At 42.3% G+C, this 26,684-nt stretch overlaps 4 protein-coding genes across 8 annotated transcripts; 2 read left to right on the top strand and 2 right to left on the bottom strand.

The window, feature by feature from the left end:
* Positions 1-202: 202 nt before the first annotated feature.
* On the top strand, positions 203-6,822 carry LOC142885253 (uncharacterized). Of its 3 annotated transcripts, none has more exons than XM_076021526.1 (12): positions 203-531; positions 1,452-1,585; positions 3,757-3,872; positions 4,425-4,502; positions 4,618-4,655; positions 4,748-4,881; positions 5,001-5,082; positions 5,171-5,290; positions 5,382-5,471; positions 5,661-5,735; positions 5,948-6,119; positions 6,242-6,822. In XM_076021526.1, the coding sequence occupies exons 1-12, from the start codon at positions 410-412 to the stop codon at positions 6,428-6,430; spliced, it is 1,350 nt and encodes a 449-aa protein (XP_075877641.1). In that variant the 5' UTR covers positions 203-409; the 3' UTR covers positions 6,431-6,822. The 3 variants fall into 3 exon arrangements, with proteins under 3 accessions (XP_075877641.1, XP_075877642.1, XP_075877643.1); XM_076021527.1 differs by having other exon boundaries at positions 204-531; positions 5,664-5,735; XM_076021528.1 differs by having other exon boundaries at positions 204-531; positions 6,338-6,822.
* A 2,992-nt stretch (positions 6,823-9,814) lies between these two features.
* Positions 9,815-18,144, bottom strand: LOC142885250 (ankyrin repeat domain-containing protein 13C-like). 2 transcript variants are annotated; one of them, XM_076021520.1, is made up of 15 exons: positions 17,997-18,144; positions 17,322-17,830; positions 17,156-17,197; positions 16,616-16,720; positions 14,799-14,884; positions 14,619-14,664; positions 14,454-14,520; positions 14,086-14,254; positions 13,853-13,984; positions 12,646-12,807; positions 12,471-12,550; positions 12,256-12,354; positions 11,437-11,537; positions 11,100-11,286; positions 9,815-11,068 (listed from the first exon to the last, which is right to left on the bottom strand). In XM_076021520.1, the coding sequence occupies exons 2-14, from the start codon at positions 17,665-17,667 to the stop codon at positions 11,156-11,158; spliced, it is 1,566 nt and encodes a 521-aa protein (XP_075877635.1). In that variant the 5' UTR covers positions 17,668-17,830; positions 17,997-18,144; the 3' UTR covers positions 9,815-11,068; positions 11,100-11,155. The 2 variants fall into 2 exon arrangements, with proteins under 2 accessions (XP_075877635.1, XP_075877636.1); XM_076021521.1 differs by having other exon boundaries at positions 14,110-14,254; positions 17,322-18,138.
* Positions 18,145-18,251: 107 nt separating this feature from the next.
* On the top strand, positions 18,252-19,746 carry znf830 (zinc finger protein 830). Its single transcript, XM_076021525.1, has one exon. The coding sequence runs from the start codon at positions 18,478-18,480 to the stop codon at positions 19,519-19,521; it is 1,044 nt and encodes a 347-aa protein (XP_075877640.1). The 5' UTR covers positions 18,252-18,477; the 3' UTR covers positions 19,522-19,746.
* Positions 19,747-19,751: 5 nt separating this feature from the next.
* On the bottom strand, positions 19,752-26,079 carry efcab14 (EF-hand calcium binding domain 14). Of its 2 annotated transcripts, none has more exons than XM_076021524.1 (9): positions 25,333-26,079; positions 24,651-24,796; positions 24,373-24,518; positions 23,897-23,995; positions 23,655-23,762; positions 22,576-22,728; positions 21,808-21,916; positions 21,597-21,722; positions 19,752-21,256 (listed from the first exon to the last, which is right to left on the bottom strand). In XM_076021524.1, the coding sequence occupies exons 1-9, from the start codon at positions 25,506-25,508 to the stop codon at positions 21,078-21,080; spliced, it is 1,242 nt and encodes a 413-aa protein (XP_075877639.1). In that variant the 5' UTR covers positions 25,509-26,079; the 3' UTR covers positions 19,752-21,077. The 2 variants fall into 2 exon arrangements, with proteins under 2 accessions (XP_075877639.1, XP_075877637.1); XM_076021522.1 differs by having other exon boundaries at positions 24,651-24,799; positions 25,333-26,078.
* Between the last annotated feature and the right edge of the window lie 605 nt (positions 26,080-26,684).

Raw genomic sequence — 26,684 nt, 5'->3', positions numbered from 1 at the left:
TAAGCACGTCTCTATGTTTATTCACAGCTGTAAGAAATGAGAATGAAAGGGGGTATATCGCGTACAAGAAATTATGAATTGAAATACTCGTCACCCATTATAGAGGGCAGCATAATCCTTGGATGCATTTCGTACTTCTCACACGACGTCCTCACCATAGAAGAAGAAGACGTTGACGTCACATCAGACTCCCCAAATTGAGCATGCGCTTGTGGTTTCGGGATTACTGCTAGATGGCGGCGAAATGCTAGTTTCGTAGTCCGTTGGAGTTATGGTCGGAGTGTCGTTTGCTGAATTCAGGCCCGCCAATTTCCAACTCTAAATTGGATTCAAATAACCCCGAGCGTCTCTCTTTATTTAAGTGTAGTTTCGTGGTAACGCGTTTTGTTGCGTTGTGTCTGTCGCCAAAATGAGTTACACCACAAAGGTGGTCCAGGTGACCAACGTTTCGCCGAGCACAACATCGGAGCAGATGAGAACACTTTTCGGATTTTTAGGAACAATCGAAGAACTGAAGTTATTTCCACCAGAGTGAGTTGAGAAGCTTACACATACCATAATGCATTAACCTTTGGGGTATCACGTTGAAAATAGCTGTGTGTTTTTTTTTTAAACGTGCTACCGGTGGTGTGTGTAGGCCTCGCATGCGAATCGCTAATGTAGCTAACTATCGCTCAATACACCCCAGTAGCTTATTCGTGCTAATGCTATTTGCACGTTTATTGTAGTTCTACCTGTTGATTTTGTTCAACATAAGCCATAAATTCCGGTTTATATTGAAGATACAACTGCTATAACGTCTGCCAAAAGGAATGTATAGTCTAGTTTGAGCATAGAATTTAGATTTTTTTTTTTTTTCCCCTGTAAGTTTTTGTAACGTTATTTGTGTGTAATTTATCTTTTATCTTAGGATTTAGTGTTCAAACGTTATTTCTGTGCCATTTAAACTGTTTATTTATGAATTTAGTGTTGGAAGAAACATGATCTTCCAACACTATAACCCCCACCCACTTCAGGACCGCCCCTCTCACCCCCAGAAAAATAAACGAGCAAACATTGAAGGCCAATAATTCAGGCCAAGGTTAGGGTTATACCGTCATGCATGAAAACAAAGGGGTACATTAGCTGCCTGAACATCTGGTCCATAGGTGTGCTCCAAAGTTGACTTGGGCTTTGGTGACTTTCATATCCTCAGCTGGACATGACAGTGAAAATGGCAGCAGCAGTTGAATATTAACAAACCCAAATTAAAGTGATTAGATCTTGATGGAACTTCTATGTTCCAGTGTTGTGTATATGGTTATCACGTATTGTACACACTTTCATGTGAAAGGGCAAAAGTTTTAACATAACAGTACTGTTGTAAGGTCTTTGGCCACATTATTTTGTCATGCTGGAGGGGAATACAAGTGTTAACACTACATCTTTTTGACCTCCTTTTCTCCCTGCAGTGATTCTCCAATGCCAGTAACATCGCGAGTGTGCTTTGTGAAGTTCCAGGAGCCAGAGTCTGTTGGAGTGTCTCAGCATCTGACTAACACCGTTTTTGTGGACAGAGCATTGATTGTGGTTCCTTTCGCTGAAGGTTTGTCTCTTGATTTTCTATTTTCTGGGTGAGTGTTCCATGTTGATGGGATGACATGACTAAAACAGTAAAGAAGTTTTTTGGGTTAGGTCTAACCCTAACCTTTTACTCAGTCCCACGCGTGGATAAACACAGGTGGACACACCTTTTATATTACTCTGTAGATAAACACACAGCAATGTTCTCTGCGTTGAGCAGGCTTTGTTTTTTTGAGAGAACAAAACAAAGCTACGGAGTTCCTGCACATCAAGACAGCGGTGCTGCAGCCTTTGCTAAAATCCCAAAGTGGACTTTTTACAAACAACTTTTTTTATCCCCCGTATTGGACTATCACCTGTTAAACTTCTCTCTGTTATTTGTGTGTGTTTGTGTGTGTGTGTATATATGTGTGTGAGTGTGTGTGTGTGAGCGTATGTGTGTGTGTGTGTGTGTGTGTGTGACTTTTGTAGTGAAGAAGGCAAAAGCAGCCCCCTCGTTGATGGCTCAAAGTGGTCCTCTGCCTGCCAACAGAGGATTATAGGCATTTGCAAAGGCCAGCAAGCATTGAAGTCCCACCCCACTCTTTTTGTGTCCTCTATCCTTTCTCTGCCTTCTCTTTCACCCTTGCACCTCTTCTGATCTTTCATGTTGCTTTCATATAAGGTCATAAATCAGATGCATATGCGAAAAACTGCACAAAATTTTCCATTGTGTAATTTGAAACAGACACTTGCAGCTGTGGATACTATCCTGCTGAGGCTGCTATTTGGACATTAAAACGATATCCTCTTAAATCTACACAATATACTACTGATTGTATATCAGTAGTATATTGTGCAGGGAGGGGGGAGAGAACAAAGTAACGTTCCAAAATCCCCTTTACACTTTTATTGACTCATCAGGCGAATGTCATCTGTGCCACACGCACAGTGCACCTGACTGGTCTGGATATAGAACTGTGGGTTCCTTCCTTGCAGAAACTTGTTATATTGTCCTTTGGCAGGCCAGCCAAGTGTACTGTGTCAGTATGGCACAAGTTCCTTTTCCCCCATTACATGTCAGTGAATCTTTAAAAAAAAAAAAAAAAAAAGAAGAAGGAAAGAAAGAAAAAGGTTTGGGAACTGTAGCCTTGAGGTGAAATCCACATGCTGTTGCTTTCATATGTTATCTGTCATGAGATTTCTTTGGTGACTGTCGTGGCTGAGAGTCACTCTAACAAATTGTTTCAGTTGCACGTCCAACATGACTCACTGTTAGGGTAAATTTATTCTCTTTAACAGTGGTCTTCTTTTGTTGTTGTGTTTTACAGTTCTTTTTCCTGGCTCAGCCAGTCCTGTAAACCAGGCCCTGGTGAAAATACCATCCAACAGTTTTGTCTCCTGCAGCAATTTCTCTCTTCAGTGTGCTTTTTATTATCATTATTTCTTTCTTTTTTTTAAATGTTGTCATTGCTGTGCGTCAGTACTAAGGTCACATTTGAGTGGTCCAGAGGTGGATTTACTGTAATGCTTTTGTGATTTGTTTATTTTTCTGCATTCAGTCACTAATAATGTCAGTCAGGGGTGATAATCTTTGTTTTTTTAATCATTATGTTCTTAACTGGATTGAATCAAACAGCACTGATTAATTAACAATATGGTTAACTCAGTGGCAGGTAAGAATATTTTTAGAAATGCTGTACAACAGGCACACTACCCAACCTGAATTCTGCTTTTTGTTGTTTAGTAGATCTGACATTTGTATTTTTGGTAAGTTGATGCTGACAACCTGTGCAGTTTCTCTCCAAATCCCTAAAATTCTCTCTGTTGTTTGTATCTCGATTTCTCTCTGTGTGCTTTTAGTAGCGAAGCCGCCGACGTGAGTCGCTTGTTTCAGTAAACGTCTAAATGAAAATTGAGGGCACACCCAACTGGAGAGGCAGCTGTGCTTGCTAACGTTTGGTTCATGACTTAAAATACACACTCAGGTGATCAATTCTTGGCAGTGTTCATTGGAGTAGTGTGATGTATTCCAGCTATAGTTATGTCACTGCAATGCTTGTGTTGAACTGTGGGAGCTCATCTCTGACATGTAAGGTAACCAAGTATTGTGCCCAGTATTGAGAAATGCAGAAGACCTTTTTTATGTTATCAATCTGTCTTTGTGTGTGTTCTATGTTCTCGTCCTAACGCCCGTCTTTATTTCTGCTGTAGGCTCTATCCCAGATGAGGCTAAAGCTTTGTCACTGCTGGCGCCAGCTAATGCTGTTGCAGGGATGATGCCAGGGGGCGGACTCCTTCCAACACCCAATCCCATCACTAATCCAGCTGTAAGGATCCAAACTCGCAGTTTTCTACACATTTGTGACTTATGTGTCATAGTTCATAATATCCATCCAAAATTATTTTTGCAGAATGAGATCCTTGTTTTTTTGTGTCATAGTTTCATGCTTTGTTAAAGCATGACCTGCTCCATCTGTGGCTGGGTCCTAGTGATTGGCCAGCTGCTCACTGTTGCTGCTAGCTAAGGGAAGATGGCTACTAGCACTCGTGCAGTGGAGCCTCCACCTCGCCTACATTAACAAAAACAGGTCTACAGTTGCCTTACTTTGATCCAGCAAAATCCCAACTGGCTTGTTTAAGCACAGCAACACGGACAAATCCATCCCATCAAGAAATGCACGAGCTGTCACTTTTTTGTACTTGGTGTGTTAGTTGGCATGCAAGTAACACACGAAGACAAAGAACCGAGTTCTGCCATAAGCGTCATAAGAGCTACACTTTTAGTCATATTTTTATGTTTAAAGTCAGCAAAGACTTGCTACTGTGTATATTATTATAATCATCAATTAACCTTCAAACATTTGTGTGTCACCCTGCAGATGGGAGGAAACCCTTTTGGTGCGCCCATTGATGCGATGGCAGCTTTTGGGTTTGCAGGACCTAATATGAATCCTCAGGTGAAAGCTTTCTCACATAAAACAAACCCAAAACCTGTTTTCAAAAAGTGGCTTGCATAATTATTTTTTTAGTCCTGGCTAAACTTTACATTTTTTCCTTTTGTTTTACCCTCAGGCTGCTGATCAGCTGCTAAAGCTCATGACGGACCCAAAGTAAGTCCTGCATCAAGTATAGCTAGTTTGAAGGCAATAATAAAGTTTTGTTTCACTTATGATGAGTCTCTAATGAATGTGCCATTGTTCAGGCTGAATCCTTTAGCTGCTGGATTGAACCTGAGCGCGAGCCTTAAGGCCGACACATCCAATAAAGAAATGGAAGAAGCCATGAAGAGAGTCAGAGAGGCCCAGTCGCTCATTTCTGCTGCCATTGAACCAGGAAGTATGTACAGAAAAGCAGTGCTTTGCTAACCCAACAGTTATACTGGGACGCCAGCATTTTTTGCTTGTGGTATTCTCATGCACGTCCAAGTAATGACTTTCTTTTATTTTCTTTTGCAGACAAAGAAAGCAAGAAGCGCACTCGGTCTCGTACGAGGTCCAGATCCAGGAGGAGGAAGTCCAGATCTCGCTCAAGGCACAGGTGATGACCTTGAGGAATTGTCTGTCGCGCTGAGAGGCTTGTTGTTGTCTGAGAGTGATCTGACAACAGCTTCCATGTCCCGCTGCAGGCGCTCCAGGAGCCGATCCAGGAGACGCTCGGCCTCAAGAAGCAGGAGGCGTTCAAGAAGCCCGCGACGGAAACGCACCCGCTCTCGTGACCGAGGCAGACGATCTCGAAGCAGGTCCAGGTGTGTTGCTGCTGCTGCTGTTGCTGCTGTTGGACACCTGATTCATATGAGACCTCTAGCGCTCAGATCTCAATGTACAATGTGTCCACAGAGATAGGAAGAAAGATGAGTCAAGCAGGAGGAGATCCAAAACGCCTCCAAAGAGCTACAGTACAGCCAGACGGTCACGCAGTGGTAGTCGGTGAGGGTTTTCTTTCTTTTTTTTATTTATTTATTTATTTATTTATTTTTACAGATATGTATCATTTTATTTTTCTTTTGTGAAGAAATTGTGTTAAAATACATACACACTTTAATATCACATCCATTTCCTCGCTAGTCTGGGACAAGCCGCATGAAGTTCTCAGCCAATTTTGTCTCTTACTTTAAGCAGGAGACGAAGGAAAAGTCGGACTGTCAGCAGATCCCCTAAAAGGAAAAACTCAAAGTCTCAGTCCCCGCGAAGGTTAGTCTACTGATAGTAACACAGCTGTGGTGTTACACTTGCACCAAACAAAGATAATGGCGGAAAGTTGCGCTTTCTAAGCAATTCCAACCAAAGGTCTCTTCTCCAGAGACTCAATCTACTCTTGATGTACATGGTTTTCCATCAACAACTTTTTTAGAAAACAGGCTTGTACAATTTAGCGTGAGCTCCCTGTGCTTTTTCTCCTGCAGACACAAAAAGGAAAAGAAGAAGGACAAGGACAGAGAAAGGGAGCGCGAGCGTCGCAGTGACAGAGATTACAGTCGCGACGATCGAGAGGAACAACACTCCAACAGCAAGAAGAAGAAGAGCAAAGACAAAGATCGGGAGAGGAAGTCAGACGGAGTCAAAGGCGACGTCAAGGTTGGTGTCATATTTGACAGCCGGAAGCCGTCCGTCGTCCTCGCCTGCGAGTCTTGATTGCTCTGTGGCAAACGGCAACATGCTGTGACTGTGCATGTCACGAACCTGTCTCTCTTTGACAGATCACCAGGGATTATGATGAAGAAGAACAAGGCTATGGCAGCGAGAAGGAACGGGAGGCCAGGAAGGATTCTGACGACTCTGCTTTGTCTCCCCAGTCTGTAGAGGGGAATGGCACGGCGCGGCCGGCTAAAGCCAAGGTTAACGGCGCTGACGATCGCCATGAGGAGGACATGGACGTCAGCGACTAGATGCTCCATCCAGCTTTGCCCCACATTCTCCTGCCCTTCGTTGAATTTAAAATGTGAAATGTATTGACGTATCCTGTTCCAAAAAAAAAAAGTCCTGGTTTTGCAGACGTACTGCCCAGTATTTTGTGTTCCATGATGTTGCTTTGTTTTCTCTGCAGCTTCAACTACAGATGGTTTAAACTGGAAGTAGGTTGAGCATTTCTCAAATTTGTGTTGCCTGGTTTTGTTACCTCCCCACATTTTGTATCTTCACAATTTCTTTTTTTGTTGTTGTTGTGATGTGTTGCTTAGGCATCATCTGGCCTCTCAAAGTAGTTGATGCATTTGCTTCCTTTTATTTGAATGTGTTTTATCAGTAATTTCTTTTATAATAAAGCTGATCAGAAAACCAACGGAATCTTTGTGTTTTAATCATTACAGCATTAGTTTCCTTATTAGTAGTATCCAACGTTATATTGGAGAATTTCCAACAAAGTGCGATTGTGACAAGTGTTTCAAGTTCATCGAAACCCAACTGAGGGACTGTGATTTCAATAGATTCTGAGGGATCATTAAAAACGGTCCAGTTTCATCCTCATCTTCAGGATTCTGTGTGAGACGGTGGATCTCAGAGTTGTCTCATTATGTTCTTGATGACTCCAGTCTTTCACATGCTGCTCTCCAAGCAAGTCAAATAGTTGTGTTCACGACTGGAATAAATATAAAACTGAAATTGTGACGCATGTGTTTAAAGTGTAAACTTAGCGTTTCATCTTGCTGTCTGTACTTCCTAATAATTTCCTGATCATCTTCCTTCACCTGGAATCAAAGCAGTAGACATGTTCTGCACCCTAGTTTCAGCTTCCAACTCTATTAGATATGAATTAATGGCTCACTTGCATCAACAACGTCTCTGCACCTGCTGCTCAGCAACAGTTCTGGTTGTCTTTGGGATGAAAAATCAATCACCAAAAGACTCCTAGACTGATCCCGCCCAGAACCAAAGCAGAAGGCCACAGGAGTCCTTCAGTCTCTCCAACTCATCACTTTAATCTGTGCTGTTTTGTGCTCTTATGTTGCCATTCTGTGAGATAGCTTGTTAGTTAGTTTATAAATGCATCTGATTTCTCTTCTCTTTGCTTTCTTACTTGAAAGGAGGGCTGTAATGGAGATAATTAGCCCTGGGGATTAAGAAACTGTTCAGACTCCGATTGTCTATATATCACCCATAACTGTGGTCGACTATACCTTCGTGCCTTTAAACCGCTCAATAAACGATTGAAGTAAGCGGTTTATCCAATTTTATTCTAAACTTTAAATAGACCGTGGTCCATATTTCCAAAGGCATGGCATATCCAGGATCCAAAAAATAAACATCAATGCTGAACACTTGTGGCTCTCGTATGAAAAGTTGATGGTGTGCAATATCTCATCAGTGACCCTGTTTCCTGTTCGAAACAGACTTGGACGTCTTCTGCCTCTCTTCTTACTTGAAGGTGTTAAAAAATGAATTGTTTTCAAACCTATGCATCCTGGTTGTTGATTATATTTTGTTTTGATTAAATCTACAAAGTTAAATTGCAACAGCAATATATCCAATGATGAAACCGTAATGGGGCCCTGCGATGAACTGGCGACTTGTCCAGGGTGTCCCCTGCCTTCGCCCTAAGACAGCTGGGATAGGCTCCAGCAGACCCCCGTGACCCTGACCTCGGGACTAAGCGGGTATGGAAAATGGATGGATGGATGGAAACCGTAATGGCTCATTCTTGGTGTTTTGCTGGGTGCAGGTAAAGCATATCAAAACCAGTCTGTTTATCTGGTAATTTCCCCCTACATGGGAAAAGGACCTCTGGTATTTTTTTTTAATTATTTTTTTTTATATATACATAATTTGTTTTTGATTTATTGCGAAATGAGGCCATTCAATGACCTTTCACGATTTGTCCACCCTGTTATGCCCAAGGCCCACCTGTCATGTTACTGTCCACTCTGTTATTTTCATGTTCAAAGAAAATAAACAAATATATTTTCACAAGTTAGCAAACTCTTTGTGTGATTCCTTTATAAACAAGCTAGGGCCAAATAGTATTGTTGGAAAGTTTGACCAGATATATTTATTGTTAGATTTTATTTAGAAGAGATTCTCGCTTATTTTATAGAGAAACAGATAGTTTTACTATCCAAATACTTTTCCCATTAACTAAAACATAGTGTTGAGAAAATGACTAATTAGCTTTCTGAAAAGACACATTTTATAATCACTATGTCATTGTAATGTATTTATTCTACTACAACTACAATTGAGAGGGTTGACATATTTTGCGGTTTGCATGTACATTGTCTGCTTGCAGTTCATTTATAAATAGTGTGGGAGCTTGACCAGCATGTATTTCTAACAGCACAACATCTACTTAATACAATAAATGTGTAGTTAAATGGAAAATCTCTGCTTTGTTGGGGGGAAATTGGGAAGTCTCAAAGGCACCTTAGAGTGATATTGACCCCTGTATGAGACAAACGTGAGTTTTTGTTTGATGTGTCTAAGACCTTCCTCATGGCAATGTGTATGTGTGTATTCTGCCATGGCCACGCCCCCCGGATCAAGAGCAGAGGCTCCCAGTTAGTTTCATTTTGAAACCTGGGAAACAAAAGGCTTCTAACGAGCCCAATTCTGGGTCAACTGTGTAACATTTGGCCCACTCAGAATAATAGTGTAGGAGTGGCACCTAAACACAGCATTTATCTTTAATCTTTCTGGTTCTGATTCTGGTTAGTCTGGCAAATGACTTGAGAATTTACAACGTCTGGAAAGGGAAATGAACCAGCAAGCCCCTCGAATTACACTCAGGTGTGTTTTGCACTGAGCAATTCAGCTTGATGAAGACATGCTTTCCACTCCTGCTTGCTCTCTTTCCTTGGCTGTAAAAACAGTTGTCAAAGTACATTGTACAAAGTACATTCTAAGTATTTCAGACCGTACTTTACAACACACTACATTCGAATGAGTAAAATAGTATGGGGGTCAGGACACAAGCTGTAGTGGCTCTCACACTATTTAAGCGTGGAGTTTGCTTCCACCTACTGGACGGAAAGCGTATTGCGGAGGTGCGAATCCTTTTAAGAAACTGAGCAGCTAATGCGCAAAAACATTGGACGGAAACAAGCTAACGAACATTGAGCTCACGTCACTCCCCCATATGTGTGGCGAACGCGCGGCACTTTTTTTTATTTATTTATTTCTCATGCCATACTGAATGTATTAAAGCCGTGAGTTCAAATACAAGCCTTACTTGTTTTACTTTAATTTACATGTTTAAAATGTTTTAAAAACAAAGTGCCTACCGTTAAGGCAAGCAATCTAGCACGTGTCCTGAGATTTAGCCAGGAAAAAGACACAAGAGATCACTTCATCACTCCAAGTATGTCTGAACATGATGCTGGTGCTTTATTTAAAGGGTTGTGAAGTAGGTATGGTTGCAGTACATATGAACAAAAGCCAGGGACGAGTGAGTTCATCCGTTCCCATCTGGCGCTTCAACTTCACAGCTTAGTGTTCGCTCCCCAAATTAAAAACAAACTAAAAACAAACAAACACATAAGGAATAGTCAACATTTGATGACTACCGTGGAGGGATTTTATAAGCACTAAAAGGCGTTTCAACGTGTTACTGTTAACAATTCTCAACAAATACTCCACTTTTCCTTTTGTTCAAATCCCAGCCAGTCCGCAGGTAAAGTAATAAACGTTAAGAGGATACACCTTTAAAAGATGCATGTGATTTAGTAGGCCGACCGCAGCCCTAGCATGCCTTAAATATCCTTTATATCAGTGCAGTATTAAACTAGGAACAATATACCTGATATCCCAGATGGGATTACTCCCACACAGACGTACACACAACAACCCTTGATACAGTACAGTTATTCACTCGCACAGAGCACGGATTCCATACCACGACAAACACAGAGACAGCCGAGAGGTAAGATGAGCGAAACCTGAAAGTACAGGAGGCCGAGTCCTGCGCAGGAGGAAAGGCTTGGATATCACACTGTCAAATGCTGAGTTGTTCAAATAAACCTTCTCCCAGCTGGTTAAAAACATTCTTCAGTTCTGGAGATGTATTGCTACACAGTGGTACTCCTCTATAGATTTATATATATGGTATATCATTTATAAATGAATATTAAGCTCAGCCCAGGGATATACTGGGGCTATGTTTGTGGTTCTTTCTTCTATGAGTTACAGATGAGGCGTGAATTATTTACAGGTGACGACGCCAGCGTGGGTGGAAGGATGTGCGTTCAGTGATCAATCCTTTGGGTGGGGAAGACGACGGAGAAGTGACGTTGGTGACGATGAAGGGTCCAGGCTATGTCTTCAGACGAGTTTAGCAGAGGAGAGCAGCAGCACAGAGCAGTCGTTCTTACCGCTCAGGAAGTTAACCAGCAGGTAGAATGAAAGAAAATATTATTTTAATAAAAATTGTATCTGTAAGAATTGGCTTTGGAGCTGTTAGCAAATGAGCACTAACTGGTAAAAGTATCAGTTCCTCTCTATTCCCCCCGAACCCCCCGTGCCCCTACAAATGGATGATACACAAGTAAATAAAACACAGCTCGTTTCCCCCTTTTTGTTTCCCAAGAGAGAGAGAGAGAGAGAGAGAGAGAGAGAGAGAGAGAGAGAGAGAAAAAATCCTCCATTCTCCTCGGTTATTCCCTGTTGGGTGCATGTCCTTGTGCACATCAGAGGTCAGGGAAGCGGCTGGGATCTTCTTTGTACTTCTCAGGGATGAAGAAAATGGACTCTTCGAAATCATCGTAACGGAATTCCTGAAACGTGACAGTGGCTGTGATTGTGGGGAACACAGGGATGTCTGTGAGGGAGACAAAGAGAGGAGGAAGAGTCTTTAACTGGGACACACACACACACACACACACACACACACACACACACACACACACACACACACACACACACACACACACACACACACACACACACACACACACACACACACACACACCAAGTTTGACTGGGAAACCCGGCGGAAGTTTCATCTGGACAAACTCTCGCAGCTTGTTGAAGTGCTTGAACGGGGCGACGACCTCCAAGACATTCAGTAACCTGTAGGAAGAGAATGTGAGTATATGAGCAGCAACAACGTGAGGATTGCGGGTTGTAATGATATTAATCATTGTATTTAACATTTATTTCCATTTCTTTGCTTCCACTGCGGTCGTTAGTTATAGTAAACACTTTTGGTACAACTTAGACGCCACAACACATCTCGTCCACTCAAGGAATGGAGTTTGCTATTAAGTGTAAGTATCAAGTATTGCATGTCCTGCATATTAAGCAGGTTAATAGCGTTCAAGAAATTCTACTTAAAAATTTGAGTGTCAAAACAAACAAAAAACAAGCAACCAGGAGAAAGTGAAAAATATTTATCTTGACTCCTCATAAAAGGGGAGTTGTCTGCTTGTGCATGTGCACTAAACGTCATCGCTTAAACAGATGACAGTAGCGTGCAGGGGAAAGACTGAGGCATTCCAGGGACACTGAAACCAAACAAGACAAGCAGGTTTTTTCAGAATATTTATAAGAATCACAGTGCTGCTGCCACATGCTGATTTCTAATTGTCTCATCAGATGGTCTTGCAACTATCAGAGCAACCCTCTTGTTTACCCGCCTCAATTATCTGATCCCAACGCTTTCATTTACTCTCAACCTTTTCACTGCAAAGCTCTCCCCAGTGTGTCCACATGCGTTCAGCCTGGATGCCTGGATCAATGGGTGCACGGGGCTTTGTAAATAGATCTGAGGGGAGAGCGATGTGCTTACGACTCGATGCCTAGGGGGAAATCCTGGCTCATGGCTACGGTGGCTTTGAAGTTCTTCTTGCTCTCCTTGCACACGAGCTCTCGCCCAAGATGAGGTGGCCTGAAAACAGAAACAGAGCGGCAGACGCGGCTTTTTATCATCTGCGATGAGCGGCGTCATTTCCATTTGATCAGAGCGCTGGGAAAATTGCTGAACGAACACACAGAGATGCGTACTTTCCGTGCTCTGCCGTGATGTACTCCTCCCAGGAAATAGTGTTGGGAGCTGGAGCTGTGAGCGACAGCCTTCTCGCAGGCTGTCAGACAGGAAGGAAAAAACAAAACATCAAGCAGCGTGTTCGCCGTCTTTCAGGCTGGCACGGACAGCAAGAGCCTTTCATTTCGCCCTCACCTCAAACGTGTGTTCGGCAATGCTGCCGCCTTTGCTCAGGCTCTCCATCACGGCTTTGTTCCTCAGAATGTCCTCCTCGCTCAGGTGCTCTCGCCGCTTGCGAGACTCCAGCACCAGGCCGTTCACCGCGTAGAAGTCGGCCAAGAAGTTTCCCACCCTCTCCTGTGTGACAAACAAGCAGACAAGCTGACTCGCAAAGTCACTTTTCATTTACATTATTCTCAATGGATCATTTTATGAGCCTGGCGAGACAAATCTTCATTTTCCCCCCATTTTTTTAATCAACAAAAACGATATATAAAAAATGGAACACAAACCATAGAATCGCGAGGTACCTGATGATTCAGTTCGATTCTGATTCAGGGAATCGTGATTAATCGTGATTAATCAAGAATTGCGATTTATCGCGATTCATATAAATATATCTTTATCCTATGCATGTAAAATACCGTGGAATGACATATTGGCAGCTTTGTTCTGGTATTGTGGATGCTTGTCTGGTTTGGAGCAACTGGAGGATTTTCTGTCCTTTCCTGCCAGCAGGTGATATGGTTTCTCATGTTCGTCGTGTTCCCACAATATTTGTTTGTAGCGTGACACAACTTACAAACAGTGGGACTTTTGCCGAGTTTTTTTTCCCGCTCAACCTCGTAAAACCCAAAATGCTGCCACACGCCAGCTTCAAATCCCGGAGGAACCGCTCAAATTAATTTTTCAGTCCTCTTTAATGCTGTGTGTGTCGTCGGTGTCTCGACTCATGAGTTGGTTTGGATCTGCGTGCTCGTGTGTCTAGTATGCGTCACCTTAAACGGTGAACTTGAATAACATTTTAACTTGGCCAAAAACCACAGCATGTATTTGTGCTTGAGAGTGTTTTTCTATTTTGAAGAAAATAGAAAAACACTCAGTGTACATGAGTTCCGGCCTCATTAAAAAAAAAAAAAAAAAAACATTTGTGAATCGATTCATAATTGGCAATTTCATAATCGCGATTAATCTAAGAATTGATTGATTTTTCCCCCACCCCTAACAAACAATAACTAATAATAAAAACAGCCATAATTAGTTTGCTTGTTATTGTTGCTGGGTGATATTAAAGGCCCGACGTGGAAGAGATCTACTGGCATGACATGAGATTGAAAATACAATTCTTAAGGGACACAAAGCCACTTCAAAATAAGTTGCTGTGTCTCTGGCACGGGCTTACAGTTTTGTCCTCCCTGAACAGCCAGCCGATCTGACTGCGAGAGAAGGAGATGGACTTGGTGGACAGAGTTGCGGAGTAGACGTCGCTGCTCATTAGAATATCCACCTCCTCTTCCGTCTCCATCTCTGACTCCTTTGGTTGGGGGAGGCGGGAGGAGGAGACGAACAGCAGTTAGACATTTGTTGCGCACTTCACCTAAGACCGCTGCTGGCGCGTGCAGCGACGGGACAAACCTGCATCCGCATGCGACCGCTCACCTCGTGGTGTATTCTTTGGTACACTTTGGCCTCGTTGTCCAGGACCACGAAGGACTGCGAGGGTGAAGCGTCACCGTTGAAAATGAAGCTGAGATCCCCGCGCTGACACTTCATGTCTGTGAAGTCTATGAGAGTGGTGTCAAGCCTAAATCCAGAGAGGAGAGGCGCTGTGAGCACTTCAGTGTCCTACTTCGGGGACCTAAAAGAAGTCTGTGACCTGGATATCAACAGTTTGCTGCCTCAAAAAAAAGAAAAGAAAACCCAGCAAACTACATATTTCCTCAGAGGCGCAGCGCCTGAGCGCTTTAATTAGCTCTATTTAATAACCGTGTTTGACATTTTACCTGATGTTAATTCCTTGCTTGTAGATTTTACAAGCGTCTGATGGAAGCATCCTGGACAGCAAAGGCACTAATGTGAACACAAGAAGAAAATGAATCAATGTGGGCAGGAAGGAGACCCCATCAAAAAGAGAGATAATACATTCTGTGTGAAGTATGAAAACTAACCCCAGCTCTGAAAGTCCCAGTGCAGCTCCAGATAAAAGTCTCCAAGCTGCAGAGAAGACGGAACGTGTGGAAAAACAATTCAAAGTTAAATAAAAAATGCCAGAGTGCCGTGATTAAGAGCTGAAAACACAAATTATAAGCAACAGTGGTAAGCGGGAAGCATCACGGTGTAGCCCTCACCTCCCTGAGAGCTTTCAATAACTTTGGCCTCTTGTCCTCCACGCTCTCTCTGGATTGCTGCTTCAACTTCCGCAGTATTGCTGTGACTGAAATAATTAGATGGAAGAAATAAAGAAATCAAGTTATACGTTAAATATTAAGAAAAAACAATAAAATAAATCTGTCAACCTCCTGTGAATAATGCATGAGAAGCCATGATAGTTACTTGTAAGGTAACAGGCAGATGTCTTCATGATATTTTTTGTAATGTCACAATACGTCTTATCTGCAGGATGTTTGACGCTTTGTATCCTAGATCATTAAAAAAAACTAAAACTAAAACACATGAAGAGGCACCTGCAATTGCCTACAACTGACTCCTGCATAATAGGAATGTTAACAATTAATCGATTACTGATTAATTGTCAATTAAGAATTCAATTAATATAATTAAATTAGTCACAATTGATTGAACATTTTTTACACGGGTAGTTAATATCATTACAACAGTGTAGTGGCAGGAAAGAGCAATTCACCTGCAGGTACTGTGATGGTCATTATACACCGAGAACAAGTTATTTTTAAACTGCTTTTTAATAAAAGTTGAAATGTGAGCCATTAGAAGTCAACTTGAAGCCAAGAGGATAAATGTTTAGGGTGTTTTTCTGCTCTCTAATGTAAAAATGGTTCACAATGGAGACTCAACATTATTTAAGGCTTAAATAATGTGCTTTGTACACATTTTTGAATGTGAAATTTAGGTTCTCAGGAAAAATGGCCACGTATCAATGAATTGCTAATCGATTGATCAGGTCAACCAACTAACGATTAATGAATGAATCGATAATTTGCATCCCTACTGCATACAAATGATTATTTCTCCACATGCATGGGCTAGTAACAGTGTGAAATGATGTGTCCCAGCTATCTTGAGCGAGGTAAATAGGGACAGAGGTGCTGATGAGGCGTTCGCTGTGCTCTGACAGTTTGTCATTGTGCATACAGGACAAGAGCGAACCGCTGATGCGGGACGCGTGCGTGTGTGAAAGTGATGGCCAATGGAAACACTGCAGCCGTACGCTGCGCATTGACATTAACTGCGCTACTACGGTTTTACGTGGTTGCCAGCTGTTGTCTGTGTCATCTCAATTTGATTGCAGCGTGTTGTCGGGCACCCTTGCCGACGGTGCGGCGCCTCTCCCTCAACCCTCGAGAGTGATGTGACCTTCTCAAAGCGAAAACTCTCAGTCCCAGTCCCAAGCCAGCATGCAACAGCAGGCACAGGGAGCCAGGATGCATACTAACAAGGCTGAGGGTCATTCTTCACACTGCTGGGCCTCACAACCCCCATCACAGGCAGCACGACGAGAGGACGCTGATAACTCAGTCAGTTGTCAGGACTGCTGAGGAACAATGTGCAGCTTTCATACACAATTTGATTTTTATCATGCCCCTTTGCATTTTACGAGTGCATGTTGCGTTCACAAAAAAAACAACAAGGGTGCAGGGAGTGAACCAGTGGAGCCATTAGCTGCTGGCTTTCAAGTGTCATTTCAATCCTTTTCACCAGACGTCAGTTTAAAAGCAGGGCCATTGCAAAGCAGGCGAGTGACCAGGATGAGCGCTAAGACCTTCCCATCGCTAAGCCTTCATTCAGGCTGCCTTCCAGCCCATCTGGACGACAGAGAAAATCTCCACCTTCAGCTTTTTCATACATCTTTTTACGTATTTGCGGTGATGCAACAACTTCCACAATAAATAATAATTAAAAAACAACAACACATAGCGCATGGATAAAGGAGGGGCAGACAGATTATTAGAGCATGGAGGCAACTTACTCATCTGCCTGTCTCCATAGCTGATGGCCTCAGCTAGCGGGCTCCATCCCTGCGCATTCTTTATCTTCACGGGAGCATTGTGGGCAAGCAGCAGGAGGGCACATTCTGACAAGAAAAAAGAAATAATAGATTGAATACAGTCGATTTGAGTCTGTGTGAAAACAGACAAACAAATTCAGTTCAGTCACTGCAAACAGTATCAGAATCAGTTCCCACTGCAGTGACAGAGAAACTTCTGCCAGCAGGAAAACTAACTATGATGTTTAAAAACATTGCCGAGGTCAGGTAATGCACGCTGAGTGCAGCAGGTTCACCGAGGCCCCTCTGACGAAGCCAAATGTTCTCCAATAAACCCACATCATGACAGATGTGAGCCATGGACTGCTGCCGATTTAGTATAATATTCCAGGCCTGGTAGATTAAGCTTCTGATGAGCTTTTAGTTGATTTTGGTAAATCCTGTAAATCACAAAAGGCCATGAAGATTACAGAACACCACTGTATTACAGGCGGTTATAAATCTGTTCTGACTCTGACTCACCTTTGTGTCCCAACATCACAGCTAGATGAAGAGGAGTGTTTCCTGCAAAAAAAAAAATGAAAAAAAGCGTGCTGATGAGTTCCTGTTTCTTTCAAACATCAACCTTGATCAAAAGAATGCACTGTGAATACATCCACTGGATACGCGGTGAGTGAAAGAGGATTACCATGGACATCTTTCTGGGAGATGCTATGGGTCCTGATGAGAGAGGAGAGCCGCCGCACATCCCCCTTGAACACGCACTCGTGGACGGGGAAGTCGAACACGTTACTCGTCAGAATGATCGGATTCTTGTTGTTATCGCTGACGATGGTGTCAATCGATGAGGGGTTGCCATTTATATTGTTCTCGTTCAGCTGCTGCTGCAGTGCCGACGATTTCTGGAAAGCCTTGTTGGACTTGAAATGATTACTGGAACCGTTGGAGGTTTCGTCGTAGGAGTCCAATTTCTCGTCGTTTTTGTTTGTTTTGTTGTGGTCCTTTCGCATAGTGCGTATCTTTTCACCTGTCATGATGACCACCGTAGCGTGACGTTACTGGGCTCGGCAAATACTGCTCTGCGGGATGCCGTGGAGACAACGTTCGTATTCACAATTCCAAATGACCTTCTGATTCACCTGAACCGAGAGCGAAGGGTTCTCGTAACGTGGAGATCTCTCTTAAAGGGTGCCGCGCCTGCCACAGACGTTCAAAGCAGACATAGTGTTAGCCTGTTAGCCTTCAGGAACGTTAGCCGACGAGCGACGAGAACATAAAACACAGGACACTGCGATGGGCGCGGCGATGGAAACATAAAACAATGCTAAACATAATAGAGCAGGCGCGCACTAAGTCAACATACACCCTTCAATTAAATCGAGGATCCAACGGCTACATCGTTGTTTCTGCACGGCTTCCAGGCTACACCATCAAAAACGGGGTCGATGCGGTTCGCGTTGCGGCAACAACAAAATATACATCCAGGAGAGCTGGAAGATGCGGACTGCGGCTAGGCTAGCACCTTTGATAGCGTTCGCGAAACACCAACTCTCGCGAGACTATTACAAAGCTCATTTCTGGGCGCGAGTTGGTTCGTTTCACGTCATTTTTAGGAGACGCAACGGGCGAGCAGAAAATGTGTGCGCCACTCGACGCAGTTATGACTACCTAAGAAGAACCAAAGATTAGCCGAAAACTTTAGCATTCTTTTGAACTGTGGTATTCCTGGAAGAAAACCGTAAGTGCGGAGGGCAGCAGGACGCCACCGCTGCGACTAGACGGCGCTTTCAAAGTGGAAACAACTAGCCAGCTAGCAAAGCAGCTTCGTGTTTTTTTTCTTCATCATGGCAACCTCTAAGAAGGGAAAGAAAGTTGTAAACCAGGAAGAACTTCGGCGATTGATGAGGGAAAAACAACGACAAACAACGGAAAAGAAGCGTGTCGATTCTCCTTTCGCTAAATACAACAGCCTCGGACACCTTAGTTGCACCCTTTGCAACGTGCATGTCAAGTCCGAACTACTGTGGCCAACTCATATCCTTGGCAAACAGCACAAAGATAAAGTTGCCGAGCTGAAAGGGTCAAAGAACCAGGCTGCAGTGCAACCGATACAACCAGTTAAGAGAAAGGCACCGGAAAATGAGGATTTGAACGGGAAAAAGGCGAAACCCTCGTTGGGCGCAGGGCAGTCAGCGTCAGGACTGCCGAGCGACTTCTTTGCAAAGCCCAAGGACCCCGTGTCAAGTCACAAATCTGCAGGTTTGAGTTTGCTGGCTGGAGTTTACGATGAGGACGACGACGGCGATGATGATGACGGCGATGATGCAGACAAAGCTGCAACTGCAAGTTCCTCCAGTCAAAAGAGTAGCACGGCGTCGGGGCTGCCCGCAGATTTCTTTGACAGCTCCATTCCATCCGCGCCCGCAATCTCCCACTCGGGGTCCATCCTCAAAGCGGATGCGCCGGAGAAAACCCCCGAGAAGAAAGACAACACAGCCGAGGCGCTGCCCGAGGGCTTCTTTGACGACCCTGTCCGGGACGCCAAGGTGCGCAACGTCGACGCACCCAAAGATCAGATGGACAAGGAGTGGGAGGAGTTTCAGAAGGAGATCCGACAGGTGAACACAAAGTCTGAGGCCATCGTGGCGGAGGAGGACGAAGAGGGACGCCTCGAACGGCAGATCGACGAGATCGACGAGCAAATCCAGTGTTACAAGAGGGTGGAACTGCTGAGAGACAAGCGAGACATGGTGAGAAGCGCTCCTCGGTCCAGAAAGGATGAGCGGAGAGAGGAGGATGCGGCAGAGGAGGACGAGGAAGAGGACGAGGAAGAGGAGCTGTTGGGGCTCTTGTCTGGGGACTGGAGGGCCAAAGGGGCTCTGTCTTGAGTTGATATGATTTGCAAATGGATCCATGGGTGACTGTCCGTCCCTGTGATTGAATGAAATCCTGTCTCTGGAAAAGAAAAACAATCTCCATATGGAATTGCGTCAGCAAACCAACTGTTGTAAAGATATTTGTGAACACCTCCTTTGTCATTTTGTATGTTTTGATTTGTGGAAATGTGATACAGATTTTTCCAAGTTTGACTTAAATAAGCAGAAAGACCACAATCACATCTTTTCTGTGTGTTTATTCATCGGTGCTCTCACAAAATCACATTCATAAAATCCCCTATTTACAGTAGCAGCATGGATCCAAAAGTCAATGTCATTGTCCGTCATGGTGGCTAGAACTGATGCATTTTCCGCTCGCCCAGTTTTGCAGCAAAAGCAAGTTAACTATGATGAATTTATAAATAACTGCCTCATGTTACAATATTATTGGCAACATGCAAAGTACAACAGAACTATCAAAAAAATGTACAATATGGAGATTAAGACAGGATTTTTTTTTTATTAACTCGACATTTACAAGATACTGTTTGTTGTAAACACATTGAAACCATTTTTACAGAATACCACAATGTTTCAGCAAGATAAACCAGATTTCTTCAGATATACCATTAGCCCCCCCCCAAAAACACAAAATATAAATATAAGAAGAGTGATGTCAGTGCTTTCTTTACTACCTGTCAAGCATGGTGAGCTATGTGGGCCATCTGTCTACTGCAGCATGAAACAAGCAATCCATTTTAATTTGTTATTGCTACATATGCATATGAGTTACTTCAAAATTCTTTCTGAATGATTAAGTGTTCGTAGCCCTTCTAAACATGTACAGTTCAAAATTGCTAAAATGAAAACAGCACAAATGAACCAAACAACTAAATAGAAGTAAATGACAAAAAAGCACAATAAACAAGAAGGGAGGTCACATTTTAAGGTTAGGAAAGACCAAACATACAGCGACTCATCACTCAAGTGCTAAAAACTTGTGTTTGAAAAGATAGAAACCTGTCTACAAACCAAACAAAAGACAAAGTTTGTATTTATAGTAGTCATTTGTAAACATTCATAAAGTTCTGTCCGGAGCTATAAATAACAAACTGAAAAATAGAAGGTTTTTAAGTGGTGTGTGGCGATATCTGGAAATATAGACTAATAATGAAAAAAAAAAGAAGGAAATTACATGATAAGTGGGAAAACAAGAAACCAACAGGAAAAAAGAGAAAAGGAAAATGAGGGTGACATGCAAACTTAAAAAAAAAAAAAAAATCAAATCTTCCAAGTTCAACCATTAAAATCACCATTTAGTTTTAAGATGAGGCTGAATCTCCTGCATACTTGGAATCATTTATTTTGCTCAGTAAATGATGTCTATAATTTAAACTGAGAATTTGTCAATGAGATGTTGCACTGAGGGTCTATGAGACAGCTGAGGGCACTGTGCCACTGGTCTACAGTCAGTAAAATAAATATTTAGACAAAAATGTGCAGCAGTTGGAGAAAACCCAGACCACACAGGGCGTCCCAATACTGTTCACTGCCGTCAGTGCCAGCACTTAAAAACCTAGAGCCACTTTCAGCTCCGCCAGGGAATATCTCTGGTTTCTGTCAGTGTCAACACACTCCATGGTACTGCTGCTGGGAGCTGACGCTCCAAGTACTTCACTCAGGATATTGTATGTTAATCCAGGTGAATTCTGTTGGAAGCCTGCCTGGGCAAAGATGCCTTCCAAAGCTGTAAAAGAGCAGTTTTATTACTGAACAGGAAAAAACTGGATGATGTTCAGGTTAAAGTACCAGTGACTATTTTCTTTTAACGCTTTGGTCTGATAAAGATGCTTGTCTCACAACTAACAATTGTAGCCGAGTTTTCTATTTAAGCATAAATGTGTATGCTTGAGTTCAAAAAGTGACCGGTGTCCCACAACTGTGGAAGCAGGAAACCGTGTAGTTCTTACACTAACATGTAAAGATACGCAATCTCAATAATAAAATGTTTTCTATTACATGTATCATAATAACTATCATAACATGACGACAACAAATGCTGTGCTCTTTGCAGTATTTGTGCCTACCGTTCAGTGAAGTGACTCCAGGCAAGTGGAGCTTCTTTGGACAGCCTGTCCTGGCATTTCTCCTTGAGCGAGCTGAAAAGCGTGGGCGCCTGCTCACCTGAGCCCCCGGCTGGGGTGTGGAAGGCTCTGAGGTAATGGAGAAAGCACATTATTAAATGTGTTTCAATAAGCTGGGGAACACAGCAATAAACAGGTCTATCCAGCACGGCACCTTGCACATTTCCTGGTGCCACTTCGCCCGTTACAGTCTGATTTACATCCTTGGCTGTTTGACGCTCACTGGTGGCTGACAGCTCAGCTGCTGTGCTGTTGTCCTGTGACTGGAAAAAGAAGGGAAGGTGAGGCGCAAGTCTTCCAGACAGAAATAGTGCCACCTAATGGGCTTTAGTTGAAAGGAAATGTTGGACGTTTTAAATTATACTCCTACGCATAGAGTCATAAAGTGGTCCACAGGAGATCAACTTGACAAATGAAATGTCTGTTTACCGACTGGATGAAAACAATGCAATGGGTTTTATTGGCTGAGACTTATTAGTCTTAATTGTTATGCTGCGTATGCAAGTTGTTGCAGACTGGTTAACCACCCAGCCTGTGCCCTGACAGTTCTACAATCAGGGAAAATCAAAGAGGGGGTCAAGATAATGTATACACACCTAAGGAAAATAAAAAACTGGGTAAATATTTCATTTGTAAAAGTACCTCTATTCAAAGCTTGATCAAATTATGGTACGGACACCTCTTGTAAATGTAGTGGCCAAAGGTCACTTGTATTAATCTTGTGATGTTTGAACAAATTTGGTATTGAAATGCATATTTTTCTTTTACTGATGTAAGTAAATATCATTATTATTTTGGTTGACTCTGTATATTGTGGATGACTGCTAAATATGTGCCTATAGGACTAAAATCTTTGTGAGGTGAGAAGAAATCAACATTCAGCTTTTAGCAAATGCAACCTAAAGTCTGGAACAGTACTCACACTTTGCTTTGTCCCGTTCTCTAATGACGACACCCTCTGTTGAAGAGTTGCAATTGTGGAGAATAAGGTGCTGATGTGCTCTTCTGACTGACTGTGGCGGAGCGTCTCTGTCTTGTTAGCTTCGTTCACCGCTTTTTTCAGGTCTGTAATATCCTTCAGTCCAAGAGGGAAAAAAAGTGACAGATGTGGCAGATCACTGACAGCAGCAACAACACAGAAGAAAAGAACTGGGTGATCCAAGATTAGCAACAACCTGTCTTGTAAGCATTTTCATTTATTCCTTCTTAGAAGGAAATGGCTCGCCCTGTTACACTGTGGTTTAGTATCACGATTTCCGTTTAAACTCTGAACAGCAAAGCATGGCTGAGTCTCAATCTGAGAAAAGTGGAAAAAACCCTTGAAGTAAGTTTTTAGAATGTCAATTTGGTCATCTTGGGAAATCAGACAAAATAACTTTAAATATGCAAAAAAACACTTTAAGATCAGATTTTCTTTTGCAAAATGTTGTTTTGTGTAGAACTACAACTATAAATAAATGCAGAATGAATTCAGCAGTTTTCTGTGACATATTTTCCCAGTCAAACTGAAACACTTGAGCTCCTAAAATAGATCAGTTGTTGTTTCATCTATTATGAATGAACCACGATGCACATATCCAAGAAATGGCAAGAGCCCTTCACCCAAACACTTCTCAGATGAAAGCCTAGCAAAGAAAATATTCTGGCTTTTACGTTGTCTGCTGTACGTACTGGTAAATCTCGATTTCACCAGCAAGCAGACCGACACACATCTATCATGTTTGTATGCTGGCCCAATGCAAACAGACTCAGTTCAGAGTCACCAGAAAACTAGTTGATGGATGAATTCACCTCAATGCAACGTGATCTTGACTTGTGCTACCACTTGCCATACATTCACGTTTTAATGATTAATGAGAAAAGCAGCCTTCGGGCAAGGCAGCGCGCCCAGAGATTTAAATAAAACAACAAATAACTCGTTGCAAAACAAAGGACATCCAGCTTTGCCTTTGAACCCATTAATGTTGCCCCTGTAAAATAATATTCACGGCTTGAAAGTACCACTGTCTTCTTCAGATCGTCATCCTTCTTTTGATTTTCAAACGCAGCCTGCATAGTCTTCACATCATGTTGAACAGTCGTCAGCGTGCTGCCAATTGTGGCTACGCTCTGCAGACAGACAGAAAATGCAAAGAAGGTTTTTTTGTAGTACAACAAAAGAACAATTTATATTAGTAGTACATTTGGCAAAGTGTTGAGTATTAAATTCTTTATTAAAATGTTCATTTTCTTTTTTCCTTTACCTTTTGAAGCTCCTCAACTGTAGTGGGAAGATTGATCAGATCTGCAGCTGATTTCAAGTTGGCCTTTAAATGGTTGACGGCAGAATCTAGCAAACTGATCTGCAAGAAAAAATGGAAAACAAAAATCTGTCTTTCATGATGATCTTTTCATTCAACACAGAGTGAATAGCTTCCTTTTGGAAGGAATAACAAAACTGTCACAGTCGTATATGGAGGGACAAATATTTTGTTTTAATAGAGGTTGTTTTTAAGATCATATTGGGTTGCAACACTGTTGTTCAGCAATGGGCACTGAAAATGGTAAGCTAGACTTATTTTCTATACGTTTTAACAGCCCAAAAGTACAGCCAGTGAAACGTATACAGTTTACAGTTCTACTGTAACAAAATGTTGTCATTTTCTCAATGGTGAAAATGAGAAAATGACATGATGAGAGGTTGTTATTGGGGACCTTCATTTTAATTGAAGTAACCAACCTTTCTGTTAATTTCTGTGAGGTTCGACCAGAATTTGTTCAACCCTCGCTCGCCGTTTTCCAGCTCCTCAAGTTTTCTGTCTTTATTTTTCAGGTCCTCACTTAGTTTGGGTATTTCACTCGATGATGCCTTCTGGCTGGATTCCACTGTCATAAAAGAGCAGAATACATTAACAGCAGAGTTAAAGCCAAGCAAATACATAACTGTGTAATGTAGCTATAGCAGAGCAGGGGTCTTTTTAATGACTACCACAAGGTGAAAGACACAGTAAATCGTACTGCTGTGCAGCTTCTCTTTCAGGGCATCTAAATCTTCTTTCAGTGCAATTTGCATCCATATGAGACCAGCACAGGCCATAACACAGGCAGCCAGTATGATGAACAGGAGCAAGGGGTAGCACACGCTGCAGCATTGGGAGTAACTTCTTCTGTAAGAAACAACAGAAGAACATTTTGATATATTTGCGCAACAGTGGACAAGACAGCGCAGCACGCTGGATCACAAGAATCTGCGCCAACAGTGCTAAACACTGCAGTTTCATTGTGAGCATTCATGACAATACAATGCATTAACAAACATTACTCATGCAGAATAAGCAAATGTTTGTGTCCTAATTTGGCAGAGATAAGTATACAATGAACAACAAAAGGCCGACCTCCATGTTAGTAACCAGGATATACTGAATCTCCAGATGACAATCAAACAAAACGGTTTTATCAATGCTTTGCCATTTGGTTTGGTCTCATAAATGTAAACACTAGCAAACTGGCTAGACATCTTCAAATGTTGAATCGAGTATAACATTCACATCACTTTTAAATTATATTTGGTCTTTTCACTTCCTTGTTTACTTGCCCAAAAATAATTATGAACTTGGCGGATTATATAACTACAATAATAAAAAGCACTACGTAACAATGGCCACATTGTGTCAAAAGAGGTTTTAAACCGACCACTTACTTGCCAAAGTTGGCTCCGCTGCTCATGTTGTTGAACTCGTCATCGTCCGAGCTCGATTCGGACTCGGAATCTGGCGGCTCGGTTCGGAGGAGTCGATGACCAGACCCCTTCTTCGTCTTCTTCCTCTTGCTGTCCCCGAGTCCGATTAAAGCGTTCAACTCCTTCCTCTTCTTCATCTTCTTCTGAGGGGTCAGCGGACCTGCCGAGCCCGATTTGAAGCCGACTAAATCCAAAGTTTTGTCCAGCTTGGTAGCCTTCGACGCAGCTGTTCCGAGTAGTTTCTTGCTAGCTTGAAATTTGAGCACGCAAGGTTAGTAACCGCGAGACACACATCCGACTGCTGCGTGTCGGCGGCACTCAACAACTGGCGTGACACAAAACCCACATGAACACTAAGCAAATGTTCCAAGATACGGTCCTCTTAGAGAGAAAATGGCATAACAACTTTTGAAGCAAGCTGACGTATTGTCACACAGCATTACAGCACGTTAGCTAACTCGGCTAGCTTCTAATACCTCGCTAAGACTATCGTTACCAAATAGAAACTGTTTTCCCTCACAGTTCTGTTACATTTTTATCTTATGAAACATAATATCCTACGTTAGCTATTTTGTCTCCAAAGTAAAAAATAAAATAAAAATAAATAAATCAAAATCAAAATATGTGACGCCGTATTGCCAGCGGTACGGTTCGTCCTGGTCCTGCTGCCTATTTTTCCTGGGCAGGGCGTACAAATAACCTCGTAGCTGATTGGTCGAAACATCAGCAACAACTTCCTTGGCTGTATTCAATGAACAGACTCACGGATGTATTAAAAAGAAACAGACTGCAGGACCATTCGATTAACGCATCAAAAAACAATAAAAAAAAAAAAAATAAAAAAATCAAACAAACAAACAAGCAAAAAGAAAGAGAAAAAAAATGCAAAGGGTTTATGAATAGACGTGCTTCGTAAGTTTAAGTGGAAAGCCCGACAGTCCATGTATTCTTGTGCAGAAGTTATGTTAAAAAAAAAAAACAAATTTACTATTTAAATAGGGAAGCAAGTCTTAGGTTCTTCATCTAAGTTAAATTTACTAGATGTGTTTTGACTTTTTGCAACAGGCTCTAATTATTTTTCGCTGAAAAATAGGATTCAGTTCAACAATTAAAATGAGAAGTGTTTACTCATTTCTTTTTCCTGCAAGGTATTTGTCCCTTCAAGGTAAACCAATGAAATAATTATGATTAGGGGCAGAAAGTGGAACAACATTGAGAACAACCCAGTCTTATATTGGGTATCATGCCTTATCTTGTTAACAGTATTTAACACCATGATTTTGTGTCACTTTGTTAAACAGTTTGTTCCTCTT

The sequence above is a fragment of the Nelusetta ayraudi genome, unplaced genomic scaffold, assembly GCF_046127955.1.
Source record: "Nelusetta ayraudi isolate G7.1 ecotype Tasmania unplaced genomic scaffold, CSIRO-AGI_Nayr_v1 ptg000011l, whole genome shotgun sequence".
Lineage (NCBI taxonomy): Eukaryota > Metazoa > Chordata > Actinopteri > Tetraodontiformes > Monacanthidae > Nelusetta > Nelusetta ayraudi.
The sequence above is the reverse complement of the archived record's forward strand: the minus strand, read 5'-3'. Positions and strand labels throughout refer to the sequence as shown.

What these genes read in the sequence shown, in the direction of transcription:
- znf830 (XM_076021525.1), top strand. Translation starts at nt 18,478, where the DNA reads ATGGCAACCTCTAAGAAGGGAAAGAAAGTTGTAAACCAGGAAGAACTT.
- efcab14 (XM_076021522.1), bottom strand. Translation starts at nt 25,508, where the DNA reads ATGAAGAAGAGGAAGGAGTTGAACGCTTTAATCGGACTCGGGGACAGC. An exon ending in TCACAGAAATTAACAGAAAG is followed by an intron (nt 23,996 to 24,372) that starts GTTGGTTACTTC and finishes TTTTTCTTGCAG; the next exon opens with ATCAGTTTGCTAGATTCTGC. An exon ending in CAGTTGAGGAGCTTCAAAAG is followed by an intron (nt 23,763 to 23,896) that starts GTAAAGGAAAAA and finishes GTCTGTCTGCAG; the next exon opens with AGCGTAGCCACAATTGGCAG.
- LOC142885253 (XM_076021526.1), top strand. Translation starts at nt 410, where the DNA reads ATGAGTTACACCACAAAGGTGGTCCAGGTGACCAACGTTTCGCCGAGC. An exon ending in TGTGGTTCCTTTCGCTGAAG is followed by an intron (nt 1,586 to 3,756) that starts GTTTGTCTCTTG and finishes TTTCTGCTGTAG; the next exon opens with GCTCTATCCCAGATGAGGCT. An exon ending in CGGTCACGCAGTGGTAGTCG is followed by an intron (nt 5,472 to 5,660) that starts GTGAGGGTTTTC and finishes TCTTACTTTAAG; the next exon opens with CAGGAGACGAAGGAAAAGTC.
- LOC142885250 (XM_076021520.1), bottom strand. Translation starts at nt 17,667, where the DNA reads ATGACAGGTGAAAAGATACGCACTATGCGAAAGGACCACAACAAAACA. An exon ending in TGTGATGTTGGGACACAAAG is followed by an intron (nt 16,721 to 17,155) that starts GTGAGTCAGAGT and finishes TTTTCTTGTCAG; the next exon opens with AATGTGCCCTCCTGCTGCTT. An exon ending in GCGGTCGCATGCGGATGCAG is followed by an intron (nt 13,985 to 14,085) that starts GTTTGTCCCGTC and finishes CCCCAACCAAAG; the next exon opens with GAGTCAGAGATGGAGACGGA.